The following is a 24184-nucleotide window of genomic DNA, read 5'->3' as shown; positions in this document are numbered from 1 at the left end:
TCCTACTTCCCCCATTCTTCAGAGAAGGAAACTGAGGCACTGACTGGTGAAGTAACCAGCCTAAAGTCTTCTTGTACCACTGGAGTGAGTGTCAGATGAACCTACAACTTCTCGGAAAGAAATTGTTACCTTTCCTAGTACCATTTTATGCTGGAAGGGTTTGAGGACTGAAAAAATAATTTCCTATTCCCTACTGCTTGGAACAGAACAAGAGATGTTTCTAAGCCCCTCTCTGCCATTCTAAGGGGGTATAGGATCTATTAGTGTCTCAGAGTGTCCCTAACAATGCTTAAAAATCCCAGTAAGAGAAGGTTGGGAACCCTGCAATCAGAACCACTTTTCTCCTGGGGAGCAGGAAGCAGAAACTCAGCTGGTTTTCCCCGGAATGAAAGTTGCAAATGTTCCCTACCCCACCCCTGGATAGACAAACTTTATATCAAAACAAAACAAAAAACAAAGTACTCCTCCAAAAAAAAGTCCCCCAATCCACACCCATTTTTACGTGGTTATATACCCCTTCTGGCAATGGTTCCTACACTATGTTCCCTCTTTCCCTCCTTCTAAGAGTGTGAACTGTGCCAGGAATATTGAATGCAAGGGGAAATTATCACCTAGGGCAAAGTCTTATTTTAAAACATTTATTTAGTATTTGAAAAAGTACCTCTTGCTTTGAGGAACACTGATAGAGTAAAGTGTGGACACAATTATCTAGATAATTTAACTCTGTCTTCTCAAAATTCCCCACAATCGTAGCCATGCAGGGCCTGAATTACTCGGGCATTTAGAAGCTGTCTGGGGTGGTGGAAGGAGCCGTGGTGGCTGCCCAGGCAGATAGATGAACTGGGTTTAGGTGACATTCCTGCCATCTCACCCAATGTCAACTTGGGTAGCTGACTTTCCATTTCTGAGCCTCAGTTTCCTGATTTGTAAAATCCTACAACCTACCACATGAAGCTGTTGGGGGTGGTGATGAATGAGATGTTATATGTGAAATGATCTTTTAGTTTCCAGTATCTTTGCCAAGAACCCCAAATGGGGTCACCAACAGTAGGACAAGACTGAAAAGATAAGAATTGTGAGCTGTGTTGTAGAGTTTAGAGCTGTGGAAGGGTCTTTAGAGAACATAGAGTCCAAGTCCTTCACTTAGCCTGGGAAACTGAGGCTCAGGGAGGAGAAGAGGCCTGAATGAGATCAGCCATAGGGTTAAAACTTGAACCCAATTCTTTTGACTGAGACCTAGTGTTCTTACCTCTCCACCACATGGTGCCTCGTTTTCTAGTGAAGTTTTCAGTTTTCCACTTCAAGACAGCTATGTATACACAACCCATGTTTATGTGTTCTGTTTATTCCTGTTTTTGTTTTTCTTTGGATTTTTAAATGGCCCAATGCCCTAGGCAATCCTTCTGTTTCCCAAATGTGATGCACTGGGTGGGGCCCCAGCTAACCACAGCCCAGTGGTGGGGGGGAGGGGAGGGCGGGGAAGGGAGTGGAATGGGGGTGGGGAGGGGAGGAGAAGGTTGGAATATAGATTCCATCACTCCTCTCTCACTGCTTTTTATTAGGGCTACTTGGGGAGCCTTAGGTCCTGAACTCTCTGGGACCCATATAACCCCTTCAGCTCATTGCCATGGGAATTGGCCAAGCAGAGGGGAGTGTGGGAAAAAAATCCTGGTAGCTGCCCCAGGGACAGGGCTCCTTCTTCTTTCTCCCACTCCTTTCTCCCTCCTCCACTACCCCTTCCCATGCTCCAGCATCTATGAGGAAGTCCTTAGAGGCCTCTGTATTAGGCCTTTCCTTAAATAAATAAATACATTATGTCTCTATAGAACTGAAGCTTTCACATACATGATCTCATTTGATCCTTTCAGATAGGTATTATTATTTCCATTTTATAGATGAAGAAACCAAGGCCTGGAGATGTTAAGAGACTTACCCATAGGTTTACTGCTAATTAGTATCAAAGCTAAGCCTTAGATCCTGACAGTCTCTAGACTCATAATCCAATACTCTTTGAACTGCATCTCTAAGTCTGAATCTCCATTAGGAAAAAGGAGGAGGAAAGTACAATGTAATACACTTAGTAGGTGTTCATTAAATGATTGTGGAAGGAAAGAAGCAAGGAAATTTAGCTCCCATTTCCCCTAATACCCCCCCCATCCTACCCCTCCCCCCATCCCCAAATGATAGGAAATGACCATCTGGAACAGACTCTTAATTAAGAGTCTGAGTGAAGGGTGAGTAGACCTTCTTCTAGGCTCTATCTTTCCCCCTATTTTTTATTAATTCATTTTCATACAGCATAATAATTTTTATATAATCTTCCCCAAATACATATATATGAGTACACATACATTGAACCCTTCCTTGTAAAAAAGAAAAACAGCTGAACAAAATCAATGGACAGAGTAGCCACATTTAACAGCTTATTTGGTCTTCCACCTCCATAGTCCCCCACCTCTCTGCTGAGAGGCCAGATATGTGTTTAATCCTGTTTCCAGAACCAAGATCCTTCACTGTGATTAATGTGGGTTCAGTTACCTTTTAATATTCTTTTTATTTACATTATTGTAGTCATTGTGTATATTGTTCTCTGGGTTCTACTTTAAATTCCAAAATTCTCTGAATTACTCTTATTTATAGCTTTTTGATAAAGCAATGATTTTCTAAAATATTTGTATATTATATTTTTTGAAAATTCTACCAATAGATAATCACTGATTTTGTTTGCAGATTTTTTTTTAATATCACAAAGGGCACTGCTACGAATATTGTTTATCATATGGGACCTTTCTTTTTGTCATTAATCTTTTAGGCATATATGCCCAGTAGTCAGATAGATGGGTCAAAGAAAATGAACAGATTAGTGATTTTTTTTCCCATCATACCAAATCATTTTATCAAAATGGTTGGACCAACTCATAGTTCCATCAAAAGTATATTAGTGTAAACTCTTTTAAAAAATAATTTAAAAAATAATTTAAAATTTTTTATATATTTTAAAATATAATTTTAAAATAATTTTTACCAACTGGACAGGTTTGATTGCCCCTCTATTCATGTTCCTTCCCTTCTGTTCTTGATTTCACAATCTCTTATTACCTCTTAAAGTCTTTCTGTTCCTCTCTTGCTTTCTCTCTTATTCTAATTAATTCAAGTCAATGAAGATTTGTTTATGTCAAGGTACTATTGGGAGACCCAAAGATGAAAAGAATATAATCCTTACCTTCAGGAAATTTATAATCTAATGAAGGGATTCCAACATATACTCAAATAAGTTTCAAGATCAAGTATGATAAGGACAAAGGAAGGATCTAGATAAAGAGCTGTAGGAAAATTGAAAGAGGAAGATACTGATTTTAAGAGGACAGAAAGGGAAGGGAGATTGGAGAAGGCTTTATGAAGGAGTGGCCTTGAAGGAAAGGCATTCCAAAAAGCAGAGATGAGGAGTAAGAAGCATCCAGCCATGGAGACCTGCCTGCCCGTGTGCCAAGAGGCCAGAGGGTACAGGACCAGACCTGCAATTGGCCAACCATCCTGCCTGGCTCCAATGTAGGGTATCCAAATAGAACTCATGGTCTCTTCCCCCTAAAACCCTACCCACTCTCCACCTTCTCATTCTGTACTTGAGGGCACCATCCCACCAGTTATTCAAGTTCCCAATCTTGGTGTTACCTTTTAACCCCTTACCCTCCCTTGACCTACACGTACAGTTGGTTGCCAAATTGTGCCCTTGCTACTTGCATAGTACCTCTTGCCTCTGTCCCCTGCTCTCTACTCATACAACCACCCTCCTGATTTCAGTCCTCATCAGGTGTCCCCTAGACTATTACAGTAGCCTCCTAATTGATCTCCCTCCCTCAAAACTTTCTCCTCTCTGATCCCTCCTCCACTCAACTACCAAAGTGATTTTTTTTTTAAAGCAATTGGGGTTAAGTAACTTGCTCAAGGTTACACAGCCAGTTATTTCTGGGTGTGGTGCTAAGTATCTGAGCCCGGATTCGATCCCAGGTTATCCTGACTCTGGAGCTGGTGATCTTACTCACTGTGCTACCTGGCTGACCCCAAAGTGATTTTTCTAAACCACAGATCTGACCATATCACTCCCCCTACTCAAAAATTCCTGGGGTTCCTTATTGTCCAGGATCTCTAGGATCAAATATAAGTTCCCCTGTTTAGCCTTTAAAGCCCTTCACAACCCAACCTCAGCCTACCTTTCCAGTGTGTGACACATCATTCCCCTTCTCGAATACTATGTTACTACATACAGCCAAGCTGGCTTTGTTGCTGTTCCTCCCATGGGGCACTGTCCCCTTACCTTGGCACTGGCTGCTCCCCAGGCCTAGAATATAACCCTCCTCACCTTTACCTTTTAGAATCCTTTCTTTCAAAATTCAGCTTAAGTGACACCTGCAACACGAAGCCCTTCCCCCAAGGAGCCAGTGTCTTCTCCCCTTTCCCAAGGTATTAATCACCTTATAGTTATTTTTATATATTTTCATATTCTTATTTATGTGCATATTTTTTCCCCTTTAGAATGTGAGTTCTTTGAGGCAAAGCCTGTTTCATTTTTGTCTGTGTAGCCCCAACACCTAGCACAATGCCTGGCCCATAATAGGAACTTAATACTTATTCATTAACCAATTTTGGAGGGCCTTATATGCCAGGCTAAGAAAACTGTCTTTATATTACAAGCTAATAGGCATCCAGTAAAGGTTTTTGGGTTAGAGGCATGACCTAGCCAGTTAGGTACAGGAGGCCTTAGGAAGATTACTTGGACAGCCTAAGTCAAAGGATGGATTGGATGGAAAAGAAAAAAGATTGGAGTCAGGGAGACTAATTAAGAAGCTATTACAATAATCCAGACAAGAAGTGTGAAGTCCTGAATGGTGGGAGGTGTAAGTAGAGAGGAGGGGATAGATACTAGAGATACAATAGAGGTAGAATCAACCAGGCTTGTTAACTGGATCGAGGGGATTAAAGAAGGGGAAGAGCCAAAAAGATGCTGAGGCATCTTGCCTTGGAGTCTGGAAAGAGGGTAGTACCCTAAACAGAAACAGATTTACTGGAGGAAGATGCCATGGCCATCTTGGACATATGAAGTTTGTAAGTGCCAGAGGAACATCTTTCCTAGAGGAGAGATCCAGGAGGCAGCTGGAAATGTAGAAATGGAGCTCAGGAGAGTGACTGCAACAGGAGATGTCTAAAGTCTGGATGGTGTGGGATAGGGTAGGGAGGGAGGAGAGAAGACCTGCAATAGCAATGAGTTGACAGAAGGAAAGAGATAAACAGAGAGTCAGAAATCAGGCTGGTGAATAGTTTAGGCTGAAACAGTGCTAGAGAGGGAGCCTGCTTCACCTTGGAACAAGACAGGAGCCTGTTATCATGCAGTTGGTAAGCTTGTTCAAATAGAGTGAGGCAGTGGAGGGGTAGAAGCCTGAAAAGGCCAGACCAGGACCGTGAAAGGAAAAGTCTGGGACTTCAGGGAAGAGGCTTGGGCTGCTTCATCTAGCCACCTCTTTCCACGGCCTCCCTCTCCCTCCCTCTCTGAGAACAACTGATAAGCCTTCCCTTACCCTCGATCCTGCCTGTTGGCCTCAGTAAAGGGGGAGACGAAGGTGTCATTATATTTTCCACCTCTTCCAGGCCCATCCCCTCACTGAAAATCTCCCTTTTCCCTCATTAAGCAAGTGTTAATGGGACTAACAGGCTCAGGGGGCAGACAGAACCATAGTTCCAGTTGTTGGCTCTGGAAAGAACTTAGGAAAGCAGACAGCTGGGATAACATGTGCTCAATCAATCATCCACAATACTTTATTAATTCATTACCATGTACCACACACTGGTCTAGGCTCTGGGAGTACACATACAAAAAGCAGGTAGTCCTTGTCTTCAGGGAGCTTACATTCTACTGGGGGTTACAACCTGTTCACAGAATAGGAAATAGAGGGTATATGCAAATTAAATTTTATAAAGTGATAGGTATTGAGGGAGGTGGGTACTAACAACTGAAGAAAAAACCTCTGGGAAAAGGTGGCTCTTGAAATGGAGGCTTAAAGAGATTATCAGTTTGAAGAGGCAGAGGTGAAGAGGGAGGGCATTCCAGGCATGAGGGACATTAGTTTGTATTCATGACATACATTGCATGTAATCTGCATGGAAAGGTAAGGAGGGGTGCAGCTAGGTGATGCAGTCAGAAGGACCTGAGTTCAAATTTGGCCTCAGACACTTAGCTGTATGACCCTGATCACTTACCTTTGATTGAAAGAAAAAAAAAAGGTAGGAAGAAAGGAAGCAAGGAAGGAAGGGAAGTAGTTTGTGAAGAGTTTAAAATGCTTTAAAAAAAAAAAAAGATATGCCATTCAACACAATCCATCAGAACTGGGACATTTGTCAAGGCCCAGGGTAAGTAAGGCTTGAAGATGGTACAAGGGTGTGAACACACAGGTGCCCTTCTCTCCTACTATTCACTGTAGATCTAGATGGTTAATATTTTACAACATAAAAGACCCCAGTACCATCAAAGGTGGGACATTCTAGTCTTTAAAAGTGTGCTTTTATTAAAAATAAATATTCAAAACGACCTCCCCTCCTCACCTACCCTCCATCCTTGCATTTTGTGCCCTTGATGGCTGCCTACCCAACTACTAGTTCTGGTTCTATCTCAACCCGTTCCCCTTGGCTGCCATGGCTGTTTAACTTACCCTGATTGTACCTGTATTATTAACATGTTTGCTCTCCTGCTATGTATTCTAAGGAGAGCAGGGCATCCCACCAGGGATTTGTTTTAGGCTCTTTACATACTGAAGATAACCTTGGTAGGGAGAGCCACTTTAGTCCTCGAAGGCAACTCTTTCTGGGGTTCTGAGTGCTCTAGAATATACTGAAAGGAAGGACCCAGGCTTCCTTTGGTAAGCTTCGTTTGGTAGTCAGGGCTCTTGAGTTACAGACCAATAATGGCTAAAATGTCTGTAGTTTTTTAAGGTTTGCAGAGTTTTACATATATCATCTTATTTGATTTACATCTCATTTGATCTTCACCACAACCCTGTGAAATTGGGGCTATTATGAGCCCCGTTTTTTCAGATGAAGAAACTGAGGCTGAAGAAAGATAAGTGACTTGCCCAAGGTAACACAGTGTCTGAAGCAGAATTCAAACTTGTGTCTTGTCAGTGCCAACACCACGCCTTTACTGTACCAAAGAGGAAACTTTGACCAGGGAGAGGGGAGGAGGGCAAGGTCCTCGCCTATAGCCCCCTTCCCAAATGCCTCATTCTCCAAGATGCCCTCCTGATCACCTCATGTTAGTAATGTCCTCCTCTCTCGAATGTCGCCATAGCCTTTGTTCTGCTTCTTCTCTCTCAACACCCTTTCCCATGTCCTGTACCGTGCCTGTACCAGACTATACGCTCCATGGAGGCAGGGACCATATCTTAGCCTACACTTAGGGACTCCCCAGCGTCCTGATAGGGTGAGGGGATCCGGCCAGGCAGCCTGGGCCAGCTCTGAGACGCTGGGAAGGGGGAGGGGCCAGCAGCCCCACTACCCCCAGGAGGGGGGGAGGGGGAGGATGCGGGGCTTAGAGGGGGCTGAGGAGCAAAGGAGCCCGTGGAGGGGGAGGAGCCTGCCCGGGGTAGGGGGGCGGGCCGAGCCGGCTGGCGGCCGGGCTGAAAAGCGTCCCGGGCCCCTCTAGCGTGCACTCCCATTGTCCCCAGGGTCACTCGGGGTGAAAGGTCAGGTAGGGTCATGGGAGGGTTGCCTAGCGTCTGGGAACTCCCACCGAAGTTGCTGTGGCAACAGGGGCCAGCTCCTGCCCGATCACATCCTGTGACGAGATTCAAAGGGGCCTGGGGTCCGTGCACATTAATGAGCTTTTAACTCTCCCTGCCTCGGAACTGGGGGAGGGGTCGAGGAAAGGAGTCGGGGGGAGGAGAAAAGGAAAGTGGAGCTGGGGTGGGAGTGGGGAAGGAGGACGTAGGATGTTCCTAGACTTTCTGCTGTGCCTGCCTGGGGATGGGGGCGTTAAATATTCCTGCCCCTCCTTTAGAGCCTCCTCCCTGAACTCTTTCCTGATAAAGACACCCTCTCCGAGCCTCAGTTTCCTCATCTGTAAAATGGAGAGAAGGGTTAGGCTTCACGATTTCCAAGGTCTCCCCAAGCCGTTTTTGATCAAGTCACTTACCCTTCCTGGGCCTCAGTTTCCTGGTCTGTAAAATGGAGGGAGGAAGGGTGGCTGGGCTTGTGGCCTCTGGCATCTCCGAGGCCTTGGTTTCTCCATCTGTAAAGTGAGAAGGTTGGACTCTGAGGTCCCTGGCGGCTCTGAATCTGGGATGGTCCCCCTGCCTTAGCGGGCAGCCGCCTTCTCTGACCTCACAGAAAGCTTAGCATCGTCCTCTGATGTCAGAATCTGAAGAGTTGGACGAGACCCCAGGGGTCATTCAGTATCATGCCATAGAGTCTTCTAAGCTCTGGGGAACTGGGAGCTCCCCGGCACCTAGCCCACATGCTCATTCTTGAATTAAGTTGACAGAAACCTCAGCAGTAGGGGCTGACCCCAAAAGCCCTCTCCTTAGTGAGTTTTCACTCTTGTTCCCCCGTTAGTTTTAGGCATTCTTCAAAGGTTCTTCTTTCTTCTCCGAACAGTGCTAACATAGCATCCCTTCCCTCACTTTCCATGCCTGTGTTCCCCAGGGTCACTTCCTCGGTCTCTAGCCTACACCCCACATTCCTCTGCACTCTCCCTGACCACTATAGCCTTGGAGAACCGAAGCATGCTTTGAAAGGCTGGAGAGGTCTCCCTTGATTCCATGGGACAGAGGAGGCTTGGGGCTACTTACCCCTTTTCCTCCCTGAATTTCAGCCCACCCTCTACAAAGCCTGGGAGGTACTTAGGGGTAAAAGTGAGAATGAGGTTTGGAAAGTAGAGTTCTTGGAGAATTTGAACACAAGTGGAACCCTTGTAACCCAACCCAAGGTCCCAACACCGAGGGGCTGCCCACACCCCTCTCTTTGCCATGGTCTCTCCCTTTGTTTCTAGGAAAGGGTGGATAATGGTGGTGGTAGAGAATGAAAAAACTTAGTGCTGAAGGTTGAAGGGAATGCAAGAGAGAAGAAAGGGATGAAAGTCTGTGTGATTTTGTGTGTCTGAGAAGCTTACTTTCTCTTCTTCCCTCCTCTCACCCCATATTGGTTATTTACTTAGGCAGGTACCCCTTTTGGAACTACAGTTCTCAACCAGGAAAGGGGGGTGGGTGGGGAGGATATAAGCATTTATATAGAGCTTACTATGTGCCAGGCACTGTGCTATGCAGTTTTTACAAATGTTATCTCATTTGATCAACAAAAAGGGAACATTTCCAGCCAGAGGCAGCTGAATTATATATAGAGAGGTGAGGAAATAGGAAGAGAAGGTACTGGGAGCTTTGATTTCATGGCCAATAAGGAGAGATCTGTCTAGGATGGCTGCCTGGAAAAGCTCTGACCTGTCTTTTGCTCCATTTTGGAAATATCATTCTCTCCTTTTACCCCTCCCCTTCCCTTCTCTCCACCTTGAACCTACTTCCAACCCCACACCTTCATGATGAGACAAAATAGGGCAGAGGTCCCAAAGGAAAAAAGGGGAGGAGGGGAGGGAGATTGTACACTACATTCTATTTTGGGGAGCTGAGGATCTATCTGTAATTTATCAGATTTCTCTGACCAACCCACCCAACTCTTTCAAGAAGATCATGGGCCATTGGAGCTGGAAGGGACCTTGGAATCCATCTCTTTCAATCCTTTTATAGATGAGGAAACTGAGGTCTATAGAGGTAAAGTGACTTGTGTAGGTTCACTCGGGGAGTATCAGGGGTGAGATAGGAACAAAGAATCTCTTACTCTAAAGTCAACCCCCTTTCCCTTATACCATGTTCCAGTGACTCCAGAGTCAGCCATGTTGATAGAGGCTGCCCTTGGATTAGGGTACAGCACCTTGGTTAGTTAAGGATCTCTTCTGCTCTTCCAAAGTGTCTGCCCCTTCCCCTCCAGGAGCCCCCAACAGGTGTTCTAGGGAACAGGGGTCAGCAGAGAATGGGCTTTTCCCTCTGTCCAAGGATCTTGACATCTCTGGGGACAGCTCACATGCAGGCAGCATCTCTGTTCCCTATGAGTTGTTAGGAGGTTCTCTGTAATGCTGCTTCTTTACCCCAGGTCTACCTGGTGGGGTTGAAGTGGGATTCCAGGGATCCTCCAGAGACAAAAGTAAGGACAGTGAACTCAGACAAAATGAAGTGACTGAGTTCTCTCCTGGGAACCCACTTCCTAAGGGAAGAGTCAGACTTATTGAATTTTTCCAAAAATAAGTGTAATTTCTCAAGGCTTCATTTCCCTCTTTCAGTGTAGCCAAGACTCACTAGGTCTTCCACTCCAGTCCTTGGAAGTATCTCAGAAAGCCCACCCACATTCCCTCCTCAGGAGGGCAGCAGACACAGAGCTAGTAAGGGCCCCTTCTAATTCTCCCTCTCTTTAGATGTAGGGGAAAATGGGAAAACACTATAGCTTAAGCAAGACATATTTTTGGGAGAAAAGAAAAGGATCTGTTGGCCTATTGGTGGGAGGGGAGAGGGAACTTAAGGAGGAAAAGGGAGGTCTGAAAGGGGCTTTCAGAAGATTGAGTTTCTCTTTTATACGTTTTGATTGCCAAGTAGGTCATTTATTAATTCAGAGATCATAAGATCATAGATTTGGAGCTGATCCAGAAACAGAGAACTGGAAAAGGGATTTTCCCCAAACTAGAATTTCCCCCACCCCCACCCCACCTTCTCCCAGCCTCTTCTGTTTCTGGGGAAAATTCATTCCAATATGGCTAGTGCATGCTTGTGTGTTTTATCTGTTTGTGTGTGTGCTTATATATGTGTCTGTCTCCCTATGTGTGTGTACCACAGTATTCTGTGGAATGTGTGTGCGCGTGTGTGTTTCTGGTTTTTATCTTAATAGTTCTAATTCGGGAATGTGCCGATGTCATTTTTACGAGGTTGGTGTAAAAATAATTTACAGCCTTTTCCAAAAAGCTTTTTTTCTAAGGGAAAAAGGTGTAGAATCACTTACGGGATTTTATGGTTCCCCCCCCATCCCCCCAGCTCCTTCCCTTCATCCTCCCTTCACTGTTTAATATCATTTTTATGTCTCTCTCTCTCTTTTTCTTTCTCTGTCTCACTCTCCTTTTCTGGAGGACAAAGCCTGATTTAAAATTTGGATCTCTTCCAGGTCAGGCTCTCTCCAATAGTTTGGGGCCCAGTGACCTCTGCCCCTCCTCCCTCCCAAGGTCAGGTGCTCTTCACCACACACTTGCCCATGACCTTCTTGTATTGGCAGGTGACCCTCAGGGTGAAAGAGAAGAGATTCCTTGTGCTGTTTACTTCAAGCTGTTTTGTTAGGCATCTGCCACGTTCCACCCTAATGGCTAGGCTTCCCCATTAGCAGTGAGACAAGAATTAGATTCACAAAACAACTATAGAGCCATATTGCCATAGGATCTCGGAATTGGAAGAGACCACACTTGTCATCTAGGCCAATCCCCTCCATAGTCTCACTCAGGCTCCACTTGAAGACCTCCCAGGGAAAGAGGATTAAAGAATTTTTGTGGTAGGGGTGATGAAACGGATGAGGGGGACTTAGACATTTTTTCTTTTTCCTTTTTTGGACCAGACCTGTGATTTAATCTATGTAGTAAGCTCTAGAAGAGAAATATCTTCTATTCATCTGTACCTTTTCAGGAATTTTTAGTTTTAGAGTCCTGGTTGGGACATTCAAAGGACTTTCCCAAGGTCATGGTACATGTCAGAGGTGACACTTGAACCCAGATCTTTTGATTCAGAGGCCTGCTGTCTATCCACTATTCCATGGTGGTTCTTTTCTTGGAATTTTCTAGAAGTCATATTTCTTCTAGCATTTTAACTGGACCTCTTCTTTATATATTTTTTATTTTTAAATGTTCTTTGTTGGTTTTTTTTTTTTAAGCAATTGGTGTTAAGTAACTTGTTCAAGGTTGCACAGACAGTTATTTTCTGGGTGTGGTGCTAAGTATCTGAGCCTGGATTTGATCCCCAGGTCATCCCGACACCGGAGCCCCATGCTCTTACTCCATGTGTTACCTGGCCGCCTCTGTGGTTGTTTTTTAATTTAAAAAAAAACCTTGTGTTTTATTGAAGCTTTGTTACTTCCCAAAGCTTTCTTGCTTCTACATAAAGAAACTTCCATTGCAAAAGATATGTTATTTTAAAGCTAAATTAATTGTTTTAAAATTCTACTTCATTATTTTTAAAACAAATTTAAACAAACTTTATTTTAAACAAAAATAAACCAACCTATATACTATGTTTCCTACCTAAAGTCCCAGTGCCAGGATGAGTTCTCCTTTATGTAGACTGAATTCTCTCTTCCATTACAGTTATTGACAAACATCTTTCCCTCCATATTAAGTTGTAAACTCCTTGAGAACAAGGCCACAGTATCATAAAACATCAGGGCTGGAAAGGGACCTTAAAGATTATCCGATTAGTGGTGTATTGGTTTTTTTAGAAAAAAATTCTGAACTCAAATACACACACAAAAAAACCCCTAAACCCTAAAACAACAACAAAAAGGGGAGCTGTATTATATAGACAAGGAACCTGAAACCTTTATGAAGGAAATGGCTTAGCTGAGGACATACAGGTATGAAGTTAGAGCTGAGACAGGAATCTGGGCAGTTTTATTCCAGGGCCACCACACCTTGCCTGTGGTGCCTAGCGCATGGTAGGTGTGATAAATATTTATCAAACTGGATTGGATTGAATTGAATAGAATTGAAGTTTCTGCAACTGAAGAATGGCTTTCTAATGCATGTGTAGACAGAAGGGCAAGGTTGTCAAAAATGCCATCTTCAGCCTGGGAGCACAGAGCAAGGTGGGGCTACCATTCATCATCAGAGGATACCTCCCTTAGGACTTCTCTTCTAAATTCAACTAATCCAGAGGTGGGGAACCTGCGGCCTTGAGGCCACATGTGGCCTTCTAGGCCCTCAAGAGCGATCCTTTGACTAAATCCAAACTTCAAAGAACAAATCCCCTTAATAAAAAGATTTGTCCATAAAACTTGTACTCAGTAAAAAGCTCCCACCCAAGGACCCTAGAGGGTCACATGTGGCCTCAAGGCTACAGGTTCCCCACCCCTGAAATCAGTTGCCCGAGTAATGGGGGTGGATGGGGTAGAAGGGAACTCAATCTTGATTTTGCTTAAGCAGGTAATTCAAAAGTAAGAGTTTTTTCTTTCTTCTGTGTGTTGTTAAAAAAAAAATGTACCTCCCCCCCAAAAAAACAAACAAAAAATGCAAAACTCCAACTTGCCATACTCTGAGTACCTAGTACAGTGCTTAGTACATAGTAGGCACTTAATAAATGTTTATTGACTGATTACATTCAGAAATCAAATCAACACCTATTTCTTGAGTGCTTGCTATATATGCAAGGCATAGGGGCTATATTTTTTCTTCTAGAAATCCCAGTTTGGGTATTTGTAAAGTTGAAGTTTATTGTTTTTATCTTCTTTGTCTTTCCATCATCTGTCCTGGGAGGCTAAAATAATAAAGATAATATAACTGATTTTTAGGTATCAGTATAAGGATTACAAAATGCTTTCTTGACATGCATTATTAAACCATAACAAAAACCCTGTGAGATGAGTAGGAAACTGAACTGGAAGAGGAGCTGAGTTTGCCACGGCCCCACAGGTAGCAGTGCAAACAGCATTAAATCTGGAGTTAAAAGTCCTGGGTTCAAATTTCACCTCTGAAGCTTAACTACCAGGGTGACCTTGGGATTGTAGCTTCTTGAACCTGTGCCTCAATTTTCTTATCTGTAAAACAAGGGGATTGAGCTGGATAGACTAGATCCCTCCCAGATCTAGATCAATTGTCTTGTGATTCTAAGTGTAGGAGTTTGGAAATGGGACAGTGACAGTGCAGGGGGAAAAAAGCAAAAAAAAAAAAAAAAGCAAAGCTTGTTTCCATTCTTTCCCCAGACTCCCTTCCCTGCAATAGGGCTTAGAAAGAAGTTTCCTATTCAGGTAGGGGTATAATGAAATAACCACTGACTGAGGTTTCTTCCAAGCTCTGAAATTCTTTAATTTCTGTAAGTTCACAGAACTGGCCTGCTTTGGGGAAGGAATTGGAGATTTTGGGTGACCTTCAAGCCCTCTTCAAAGTGTGTTGACAGGCAACACAGCATAGAGTCAGAAAGACCCGAGTACAAATCCTGATGCTACCATTTACTTGTGGTGTGACTCAGTTTCATTATCTATAAAATGGTGATACTAATAGCATCTGCCTCAGAGTTGTTTTAAGGATCAACTCCCTGATCTCTAAGATTGCCCATCCTTTCTGTACCCACCAATGTGGGGCTAAAATGTGACATTTCAGGGATATTCAAGGTGATAGTCATGTGACTTCTAAGATCCTCAAATTGTGGGGCACAATTCTAGATTCACTTGTATCTAGGGCACATGGAGGAAGAAAGTCATACCAGGTGGAAGGAAGGGAAGGAGAGTCAGAGGTGCAACATGGCCTAACCTGATCAGGAATCATTCCTGGCCCCTCAACTTACCTGGCTTAGTAAATGTGGGTAAAGTTCTTTGAAAACCTTAAATTGTTATATAAATGTCAGTACTTGTTATTATTTTTAGAGAAGAATCAGAGGAGAGAGGGGGTTAGACCTATTTCTTGCTTGGTTTGTGGTTTTTAATTTTTTTTTTTTTCGGTCAGGAAAGGTCTTAGGAGCTCTCTGTCATCATCACATACGTCCCAAGCCTTGCTTCCCCTCCCACTTTCCCTCAGGCCTGATGCCATCCGTTATAAACCATTTGTTCCTAATTGTGGAGATCCTTGCTAATGACTCCTGAACAGGGTGGAGGGAAGGAGGAGGAGTTGGATTTCATTAGTGGAGACTAGGTTTCTGGGCTTGTTGAAGGGGGAGAAGCAGAGGGAGATGGGTTCTTAATAAAAAAAGAGCAAAACCCACTTTGTACTATGAAGATGGCCAACTCCTTCCCAAGGAAGCACACACACACACACACATTCCATAGGGGGGGAAAATCCTTCAGATTTATAGTTAGAGGTTTATGTTCTGACATGCTACCTTGTACAAATCACTAATGCTGAGCCTCAGTTTCTTAATTTATAAAATGAAAGGGTTAGATTACGAATGATCTCTAATTAAACTCTGTCATCCTAAGACTTGGGGGTGTTTATTTTCAGAGTCGGAATTAGGAATTCTGGTACTCAGGGCAAATTCAGTTATGGGGGGAAGGGAAAGTCCCTTTGAGGGTTGGTGGCACATCTTTCAGAGAATCCATCCCCAGCCTCAGAAACATATATAATAGCCTTAGTAAGGAAGCAGTGGAGACCAGGGAAAGATAGCAGGTAGGGAAAGGTAGAACTCTGTAGAGGGGTGGGATTCTTAGGTGTGACTCTTTGTCTCTCAGGGCCAGTGAAGGACCATGAGATCCAGGGGCAGGGATCCAGACCATAACCTTGGGGAAGAATTATCCTCTTCTGTTTGATGTGAAGGTCCCTAAAGAAGGTCTCAGTCTCCTCGTTTTTACTGCACTATTAAAATTTTTTAAAATCTCTGGAAATGGGAGGGTAGAAAAGTAAGATTTCTCAGCCTAAATCATGTGGGTATTTATCTCTACCCTATGCCTGCCAGCCCCTATCTCAGTCTTTTCCCAGAAAACTCCCTTCCAGAGGTCAGTAAGTCTAGCCTTCACCTACTCAAGGGCTGAGATTTGGCTACCTTTGTAAGTGATTTCCCACCAAGGAAAGTGGATCCCAGATGACCTTCCTTGGAGATTCTTCATTCCGTTCCCAGGCATTTGCCCCGGTCTGTTCTCCTAAGGCCTGCCCTGTCTTAATGGCACACACATGAAAGGGTTGACAGGAATATATGTAGTGGAGAAGGGGGATTGACAGCTATCATACTCAAGACCTCACCAATATGTAAATCATTTGCATAAGTTATACATCTGTCTATACTTGCCCCCTGTATTCAGCCTAAGCACAATTCAATTTGACAACTGTGTATTGAGTGAAGGCTGTGTGCCCAAAGCACAGTTGTATCTGTGGGCAGATAAAAAAAATTCAGTCCCTGGCCTCAAGGAATTTACAACCTGATTAGGATTAACTAGGGAGAAAGAGAGAGGTTGGGCCTAGTAGGGACCAGCACTCTTGGTTTTTTTCCTAGCCTTTAAAAGATGACTCAATGATCTTATCCAGAGGGCTAGAAGAAAGCATATATGTATACATGTGATTGTACTTCTTCATATGCAAATCAAACAATGTTAAAACCAGAAGAGACTTCAGATATCATCTAGTCTACCCCCTCATTTTATTTTAATTTTTGAAATGTTTTATTAATGCTTTTAATTTTCTACAACCCTATGACTTCCCAATAACCAGCCCACTCCTGCCACAGAACCCAGCCTTGTAACAACAAAGCAAAAAAGACTAAGCCAAGGGGTGGAGAAGCAGTCCAAGAGGAGGTGGCCAGCAGAAGACATGAGCATAATGGACTGGTCTGGGGGCGGAAAAGAGGATAGAGCAGGAGTCTGAGAGAGGAGGCCTTTTGAGATGGCACCTGCAGGTCTATTTGAATCTCCACACTTGTAGTGGATCAGTCCTACCAAGAAGGGAAAAGAAGTATTTATTAGGTACCTTATAGGCAGTTCATGTGCTAAGCACTTTACAAATATTATCTCATTTGATCCTTAACCTCTTGATTCTGAGATGATACTTAGATACTGAGATGAGAAGTATACTTGATGACTGGAGCCAAAATTGGTTCTAAATTCTAAAATCTTTTAGTTTGTAGTAATTGTATAATTTGTTGTTCACTTGTTTCTGCTTTCTTCTCACTATGTCACATTTTGGGCTCCATATGCGTGACATAGTCTGTAGGCCACTGAACAGTCAGGAAGAACTTGATTCAAATCCTGCTTCAGATACCAGTTGTGTGACCCAGGCCCAGTCATTTAATAACTCCATGCCTCAGTTTCCTAATGTGTAAAATGAGAGGACAAACTTGATGGCCTTTAAGGTCATTCCCAGCTCTAAACCTGTGATCCTATGATCTTCTGTGTCCCTAAATTCTTTGTATATAATGGTTCTTAGCCCAAAGTCAAGTGGTTACACACACACACACACACACACACACACACACACACACACACACACGGAGATACAGAGATACAGAGATAAGTTTATATCTGTATCTATATCTCTCCGTTTGTTCAGCTGTTTCCTAATTGCTGGACACCTGCTTTCTTTCCAGTTTCTTGCTACCATGAATATGTTTATATGAATATTTTGGTAAATACAGGCGAGTTCTTTTTTTTTTCTTTTTTGATCTACTTGTAGATACATGCCCTCTAGAGGGTCAATACCTTGAGGATCAATATGGGGTATTGACCCATATTGTATGGATGTGAGCAATTCAATAACTTTTCTCAAATAATTCCAAATTGTTGTCTAGACTACCAACCCTCTCATTTTAAAGGTGAGAAAATGGAGTCATATGCAAGTGAAATGATCCACTCAAGATTGAACTACAAATTAGTGGCAGAGCCAGGATTAGAACCAATGTCTCTATTGCTCTATCCATTATGCCAAATACCATATAAATAATGAAATGCTATTCAGTGATTTCATGGGGCTTTGTTGGATCATACAATTTATAGCTAGAAGGGACCTTGGAGATCATAGGATCCAACCCCCTCATTTTAGAGGTGAGTCACTGAGAGGTAAAATAAATGACATAGCTAAGAATTCTACAAAGGTTAAATGTCATGCCTAAGGTCATATAGATAATAAGAAGTAGGGCCAAGATTTAGTGATTGCTGGCCTTTAATTTGGACTGCTCCCTGAATTTTAGGCCACTCTGGGCCAGCAGGCTCACAATTCAAAGATTCTGGGGAGTAATAGTCAGCTATTTAAATCCGATTTTGTAGGAGAAAGGGAAGAGAGAACTCATGTATGTAGTGGACAGAGAGGACGGAAGCTGTAGTTCAGGCAGTGTGTCTGACATTCCCATGTTTTGAGACAGGAAAATAGCCAGGTCATTTACTCCCCCATCTCTTGTATCACTGATCCTCTTTGTCCTTTTATAGCCCTTTTGGGGCTAAATGGTGACATTTTGTGGTCCAAGGTGACAGTCATGTGGCTTCTAAGATCCTGAAACCCCAGGGTCCCTTGTGTCTAGGGTATCCAAAGAAACCGAGAACAGGTAGAAAGAAAGGAGAAGTCAGAGGAGGAATAGAGCTGGGCCTGGCCTGATGAGGAATCATTCTTAGCCACATCCACTCATCTGAGTTTGTAAAGAGGGTCAGAAGAGCAAAAGCCTGGGATGAACAGATTGGTGCTGGAGGTCCAAGAGTTGAAAATAGGGGCAGAGGGAATGGAGGGCTATCACAGGGAGGTCCCCATGTGAGACTGTAAGGCTGTGTCATTTTTTCCTGTAAATCTTGTAATTTCATGCTCCAGAGGACAACAAAGTGAGAGAGTCAGTGGGGAGTGAATCAAACTCCCCCAGCTCCCCTCTGCCCCAAGAGACGAAGAAGGGCAGGTCAGCCACTTCTACTCCCAGTTTCTCCTTGGAAATGTACCCCTCCCTCTCCTGTCTCCCCAACTTCCCTGGGATTCTGGGAACCAAGTCCTCTTCTCCTCAAATACCACTCCCCACCCCCAACCCTCCTCTATCAGGCTCCTGCCCTATCCTTTCTCATTTCCTCAGAACCATCCATTATCCTCATGTTTTCTGCTGACCACTTCCCCTTGGACTGCTTCTCCACTGCTTGGCTTCCTCCTGGTTTCTGTATTCCAAGCCCCTTTTCAATCCTCATGGGCAAACAAGGGACTCTTTGTCCAACTAATGTCAAACCTGGAAATGATGAGTGGAGAAAGATGACCTCCTCATCATCTTCACCGTGATTGGAGGTGAAAGCTGTTTCCCTTCCTTCGGGCTCTTTCATTAACAGCCCCTTGTCCTTGACTGGCTCTTCCTGACCTTACCACCTCTTTTGAGAATCTTCTGACTTGGGTGAGATGGATGGGAAGGTAATCTTGTATTTAAGAAACATACCCATTGCACCCTACCTCCAGACTCTGGTAAACTCCTCAGAAAAGCTAGATCAAGGGTTTAGAGCTAAAATTCAATTCAATTCAACATTTATGAAGCCCCAATTCTGTAAAGCATTGTCCTAGGCATTGGGTCCTTAGAAAAATGGAAGACAACTTGGAGATTCTCTCTCCTCAATAGAGTTCTTCTTTTTTTTTTTTTTTAAAGCAATTGGGGTTAAGTAACTTGCTCAAGGTACACAGCCAGTTTTTTTGTGTGGGTGTTAAGTATCTGAGACCGGAATGGATCCCAGGTCCTCTGACTCTCGGCCTGAGCTCTTACTCACTGTGCCACCTAGCTGCCCCTAGACTTATTCTTAGAATCATCTTTTTGAATGCATAAAGTAAAATACATAAATTACAAAGGAAACCTATTGAAATAAAGTTTAATTTTTTTTCCCTTATTCAAGTCTGGGTCCCAGGTAAGAATCTCTGATCTAGTCCAACTTCAGTCAGATGAAGAAACTGAGGCCCAGAGAGGAGAAAATTTCTTCCTCAGTTATATTGGTCAAAATGAGTAAAGCTAGGATTCTATTCTGGATCTCCTGCTTCCAAATCCAGTAAGCTCAGGAATTTAGGGACTATGGGGTGGGGTGGGGAGAAGACTCCCCAACAAAAGTGGGAATTTGTTCTGGGTTTGAGACTCAAGTCTTGTCTTCTCTCCGTTCCCCTAGGATGGGTACAGGGCAGAGCATACTGCCACCTGGAAGGGTCAGTGACACTGTCTACAATGCTAAACTTGGGGTTGGACATTTGAATTGGGGGCTGGGAGGACATTTTGTCCTTTAAATGATATCTCTTTCTGACCCTCCTATCCTAAGACTTCTTTCTCCTTCCCCACCCCTATTAAGCAAATGAATTAATAGGGGTGAGGAGGGCCATCAACTAGGCCTTTAGAACAATGACTGAGGTAGTACATTTGATTTGGGGTCCAAAGGTCTGGGTTGAAATTCTGATTCTGCCACTTTATTGTCTGTGTGACTTTGGTTAAGTTATTTTTCCATTTTGAGTTTCAATGTCATCATCTATAAAATGAGGAGAAAGCAAAATCCCAGCTAAGGTCTAAATCTTTTGACTCTATTGTCTGCTGATCACAAACTCTGAGAATTTGAATTGTGAGGTAGGGTGATGGAGGAAACTGGAATGTCTCCAGCTTTGCTTAGGGTGGGGTCAACATGGGTCAATCTGTTTATATTTACATACCAACCTTCTTTGGTCTGGGACTAAGAGGAAGGCACCCACTCTAAACATGTGGTGACAACCTTGGCCAAAACCTAGAACGATGGTGATGACAGGCAGTGTGACAGTGTTTTGAGTGTGAGTCTTGGTGTCAGGAAGACCTGGCCTCTCATTTCCCCTCTGACACATAATATATGTGGGACCCTGGAAAAGTCACTTATCCTGTGGGGGTAACGAGTTGCTGAAATACATTAGTAGAGGGGGTTTCCACATTGGAAATTCCCTTTACCACAAGGGGAAACCTTAGTAATGAAATCACACAGTCAAAAGCCAAGCTGCATTGGTCATCCCAAAAGACATACTCCTAATAATGTAGGATGGGCTATTATTGAACTAATATTGAATTGGAGGATCTGTGAAGTTCATTTCAACTCTTTAGTTGAAATGGAGTTTAGGCTCCTTCTTTAGCTTCTTTTACAGGTGAGGAAACTAAGGCAAACAGGGCTAAGTGACCAGAGTCACACAGTAAGTGATTGAGTCTGGATTTGAATTCTAAGTGATAGCAGGGGTGTATATATTGGGGAACATATTTTAGCTGAAGTGTGCATATGGCATGAATAGGAGGATACAGAAAGTGAGGATCAGAAGGTAGAATCATAGAAGTAAGGTTGGCTCTTAGAGGCCACCTCCCTCACTTAGCAGATGAGGAAACAGGCCTAGGGAGAATCAGAGGTGGGATCTGAACCCAAGACCTTGACTCCAGAATCAGCACTCTTTCCTCTGAGCCACACTACCTTATTTTCATAGAGTTAGAATGGGAAGGCTCTGTTCATTCCATACCCTCCCTTATTACTTAGACTTTTTTTTTTTAAGAGGGGGAAGGGGATTGTTTTTTTCTTTTTGGAGGGGGGAGGGTTGGTCATTTGGGGTTAAGTGACTTGCCCAAGGTCTCATAGCTACTAAGTGTCTGAGGCCAAATTTGAACTTAGATCCTCCTGACTCCAAGGCTGGTGCTATTCACTGTGTCACCTAGCCATCCCAAGAGGGGAGGAGTATTTAAAAGTGTAAACACAATTACAATTACAGTGGTCCCTGACACTGCTAGCATCTTCCCTTTGAGATTATCTCTCTTTTACACAGTGTATCTTGGATATATATGGTGGTTTGCATGTTGTATCCCCATTTAGACTGGGAGCTCCTTGAGATCAGGAATCATGTTTTTGCCTTTCTTTGTATTTCCAAGTTGCTTAGCACAGTACCTCTTAAGTACAGTACTGAGTGCTTTATTGAATGCTTGTTGACTGACTCTTTTTAGACCAAGAGATGTCCTTGTGGAGCTATCTTATCCTGAGCAGAAACTATAAACTGCTTGAGAGGAGAGATTAGTTTTTTTTGGTACTGTCTTTGTATGTCCAAAATCTGGCACTGTGTAGGAGAGGTTCATTAATATTTGTTGAATTGAATTAAGGAGTATGGTGCTTAAACTTCCCAATGCTGGGCCACCAACTCAGAGATGGGAGTTGAGATAAAGTTAAGGCTAGATTTATCTCCTAGACATCCCTGATCAATCATTGACATCCCTGGACCTGTCGCTATTTCTTCCCCAATCTCCAATCTCTTACTGATATCCTGAGCTTCATCCTGACCTATCAGAGCATATACTGCCCACCCCCCAGTCAACTACAAAGATTCATCTGATCCCATCCCAAGCCTCGTGGAGCCCTATCCACCTGCTCATATCACTCACTGACCCTATAGTAACTAACCCCGAATAGGGTTCCCCACAATGACACCAATCCCCCCACCCCCATGCCATGTTGTCTCCTCTGAGTCTGAACTGATCTGAAAGGTTTCATATAAATCACACTATCTTTGACCACACACTGGCCCTCTGACCTTATTGACAACATCTTAAGACCCCACACTTAATATACTTAATCCCATAAACTCTGTCCTACTACAACAAAGACCTTTTAGACAGAATTCTGACTACTAAAGACCTAGACTGTTTTAGATCCCAAATTGAACTCCTTCTGGTCTTAAGACTCCACAGTCACCCCTGTGCTTTTCGTGGAAGCACCTTCCTGCTTCCCAATCCCCCAGATCCACACTCAACTCTCCTGATAACTTTCAAGTGATCTTTGACTTCACACTGGCCCTATATTGACTGCTAGGCCCTACTTTTGACTACTGATCCCATTTCCCTACGACTTCTCTTCATTAAACTCCTTGAGTCTCTCTTGACCTATCATATCCTACAGTGGTTCCACATTCTATCCTGTTACTCTTGATTCTCCCCCAATCCTTGAACCCCACACTGAATCCTAGGCCTTATAATGTACTCCAAATCTCATATTGACCTTTTATCTGACCTCTTTCATTTACCCTCTAACCCCCTGACCTTTTATTTGCCCCTGTGGTCCTCTTGTAGTGACCCTCTGACCCACCTAGTGACCTCTGACCCACCATTTATCCTCTCCCACAGATCCTGGAACCACCCTTCTCACTATTTACCTGATGCCTCCCCCTCCCCCCAATCTCTGACTCACCAATGAGCCCCCTCCACTGACCCAGGCCCCCTGTGTTCCAGGCTCTCCAAGTAGCCCGGCAGTTCCTGCTACAGCAAGCCTCAGGCCTGAGTTCTCCTGGAAACAATGACAACAAGCAGTCAGCAGTACAGGTAAGGAGGTCAGGTCAGGTGTGGGTTGGTGTGGAGGGAAGCCATTAGTTAGGGAGGGTCAAGGTAAACTGGGGAGGGTGGGAAGTATAGCCCTTGGGAGAACAGTTTGGACAGGAAGGAATGGGAAACTGAATACCATAAACAGAAGACTACAGCTGGGACCACTTTTAGTCCCCATTCCCTGCCCCCTGGCAGGGCTGACCTCACCTGGACAGCTTCCCACAGTGGTCACTGGCAAAGGTATTTGTCCCACCTGACTGTCTGAACCTGCTTCCATTTCTAGGCTGCCCATCTCTTTGTCTGTGTCTGCCTCTCCATGCTACTGTCTCTTACAACATGTGTGTTTCTGTCTCCCCAAATCTCTGGCTCTTAGTGTTTCAGTTGTCCTATCTCCATGCCGGAATCTCTTCCTCTGTCCTTAATGATCTCTCTTTCTCTCTCTCCTTCTCTCTCCCTCTCTCTCTCCCTCTGCCTCTCCCTCTCTCTGTCAACTTGTTTCTCTGAAGCTTGTGTCTTTCTGTGTCTCTCTGCCTCTGGGGCCTCTCAGGGTCTCTCCATATCCTTGTCTCTCTATGTAATGTCTCTCTGTCTCTTTTGTTTTCCTTTGCACAATCTGCTCCCCCCACGCCCCCCCCCCCTTCAGCTTGTCGGTCCATCTGGCTGGTAGGGGGAGGGGAAAGGGGGTGGTGGTGGAAGGAAGCTCAGCCTTCTGTTTACTTTTTGTGTCACAAAGAACTTGGGAGAATTGCAGACATGAGTCAGGGATGGGTCATAACTCAGACAGCCCCCCCTTTCCCTTTTCCCTCCCCTCCCTCCCCTAACCCGCCTTGTGGTCCCCCTCCCTCCTCTCTCCCTGTGCCCCCCTCCCCACAGCAGCTGGGGGAGGCTCTGAATAGGGGGAGAGGATTAAGCGGCTTCTTTGAAAGGAAGTTTATCTAAGAGAGGAAGGGTGAGAGTGATTCTGAGCAGGAGGGGATCTGGAATCTGGACTGGGGGGAGGGGATGTGGAACAGTTGGGGGGCTGAGGAGAGAAGGGACTGAGAAGGGGGAGAGTTGGGGAGGCCAGGGAGAGGACAGAGGGCAGACTGAGGGCCCTAAGGAGTGTGTGTGTGTGTGTGTGTGTGTGTGTGTGTGTGTGTGTGTGTGTG

At 44.1% G+C, this 24184-nt stretch overlaps 1 protein-coding gene across 2 annotated transcripts in view; it reads left to right on the top strand.

Annotated features, from left to right (window-relative positions):
- Positions 1–24184, top strand: part of FOXP4 (forkhead box P4) — a 102130-nt gene that overhangs the window by 29794 nt on the left and 48152 nt on the right. For both annotated transcript variants that reach the window (XM_069108334.1, XM_069108333.1), the window contains exon 3: positions 22947–23036. In XM_069108334.1, the coding sequence (XP_068964435.1) occupies positions 22947–23036 (90 nt within the window). The remainder of the gene's footprint in view (positions 1–22946; positions 23037–24184) is intronic.

This window comes from Petaurus breviceps, unplaced genomic scaffold (genome assembly GCF_028583685.1).
Source record: "Petaurus breviceps papuanus isolate PSGF00001 unplaced genomic scaffold, PetGlider_PUasm1.0 90352, whole genome shotgun sequence".
Taxonomy (NCBI): Eukaryota; Metazoa; Chordata; class Mammalia; order Diprotodontia; family Petauridae; genus Petaurus; species Petaurus breviceps.
The sequence above is the reverse complement of the archived record's forward strand: the minus strand, read 5'-3'. Positions and strand labels throughout refer to the sequence as shown.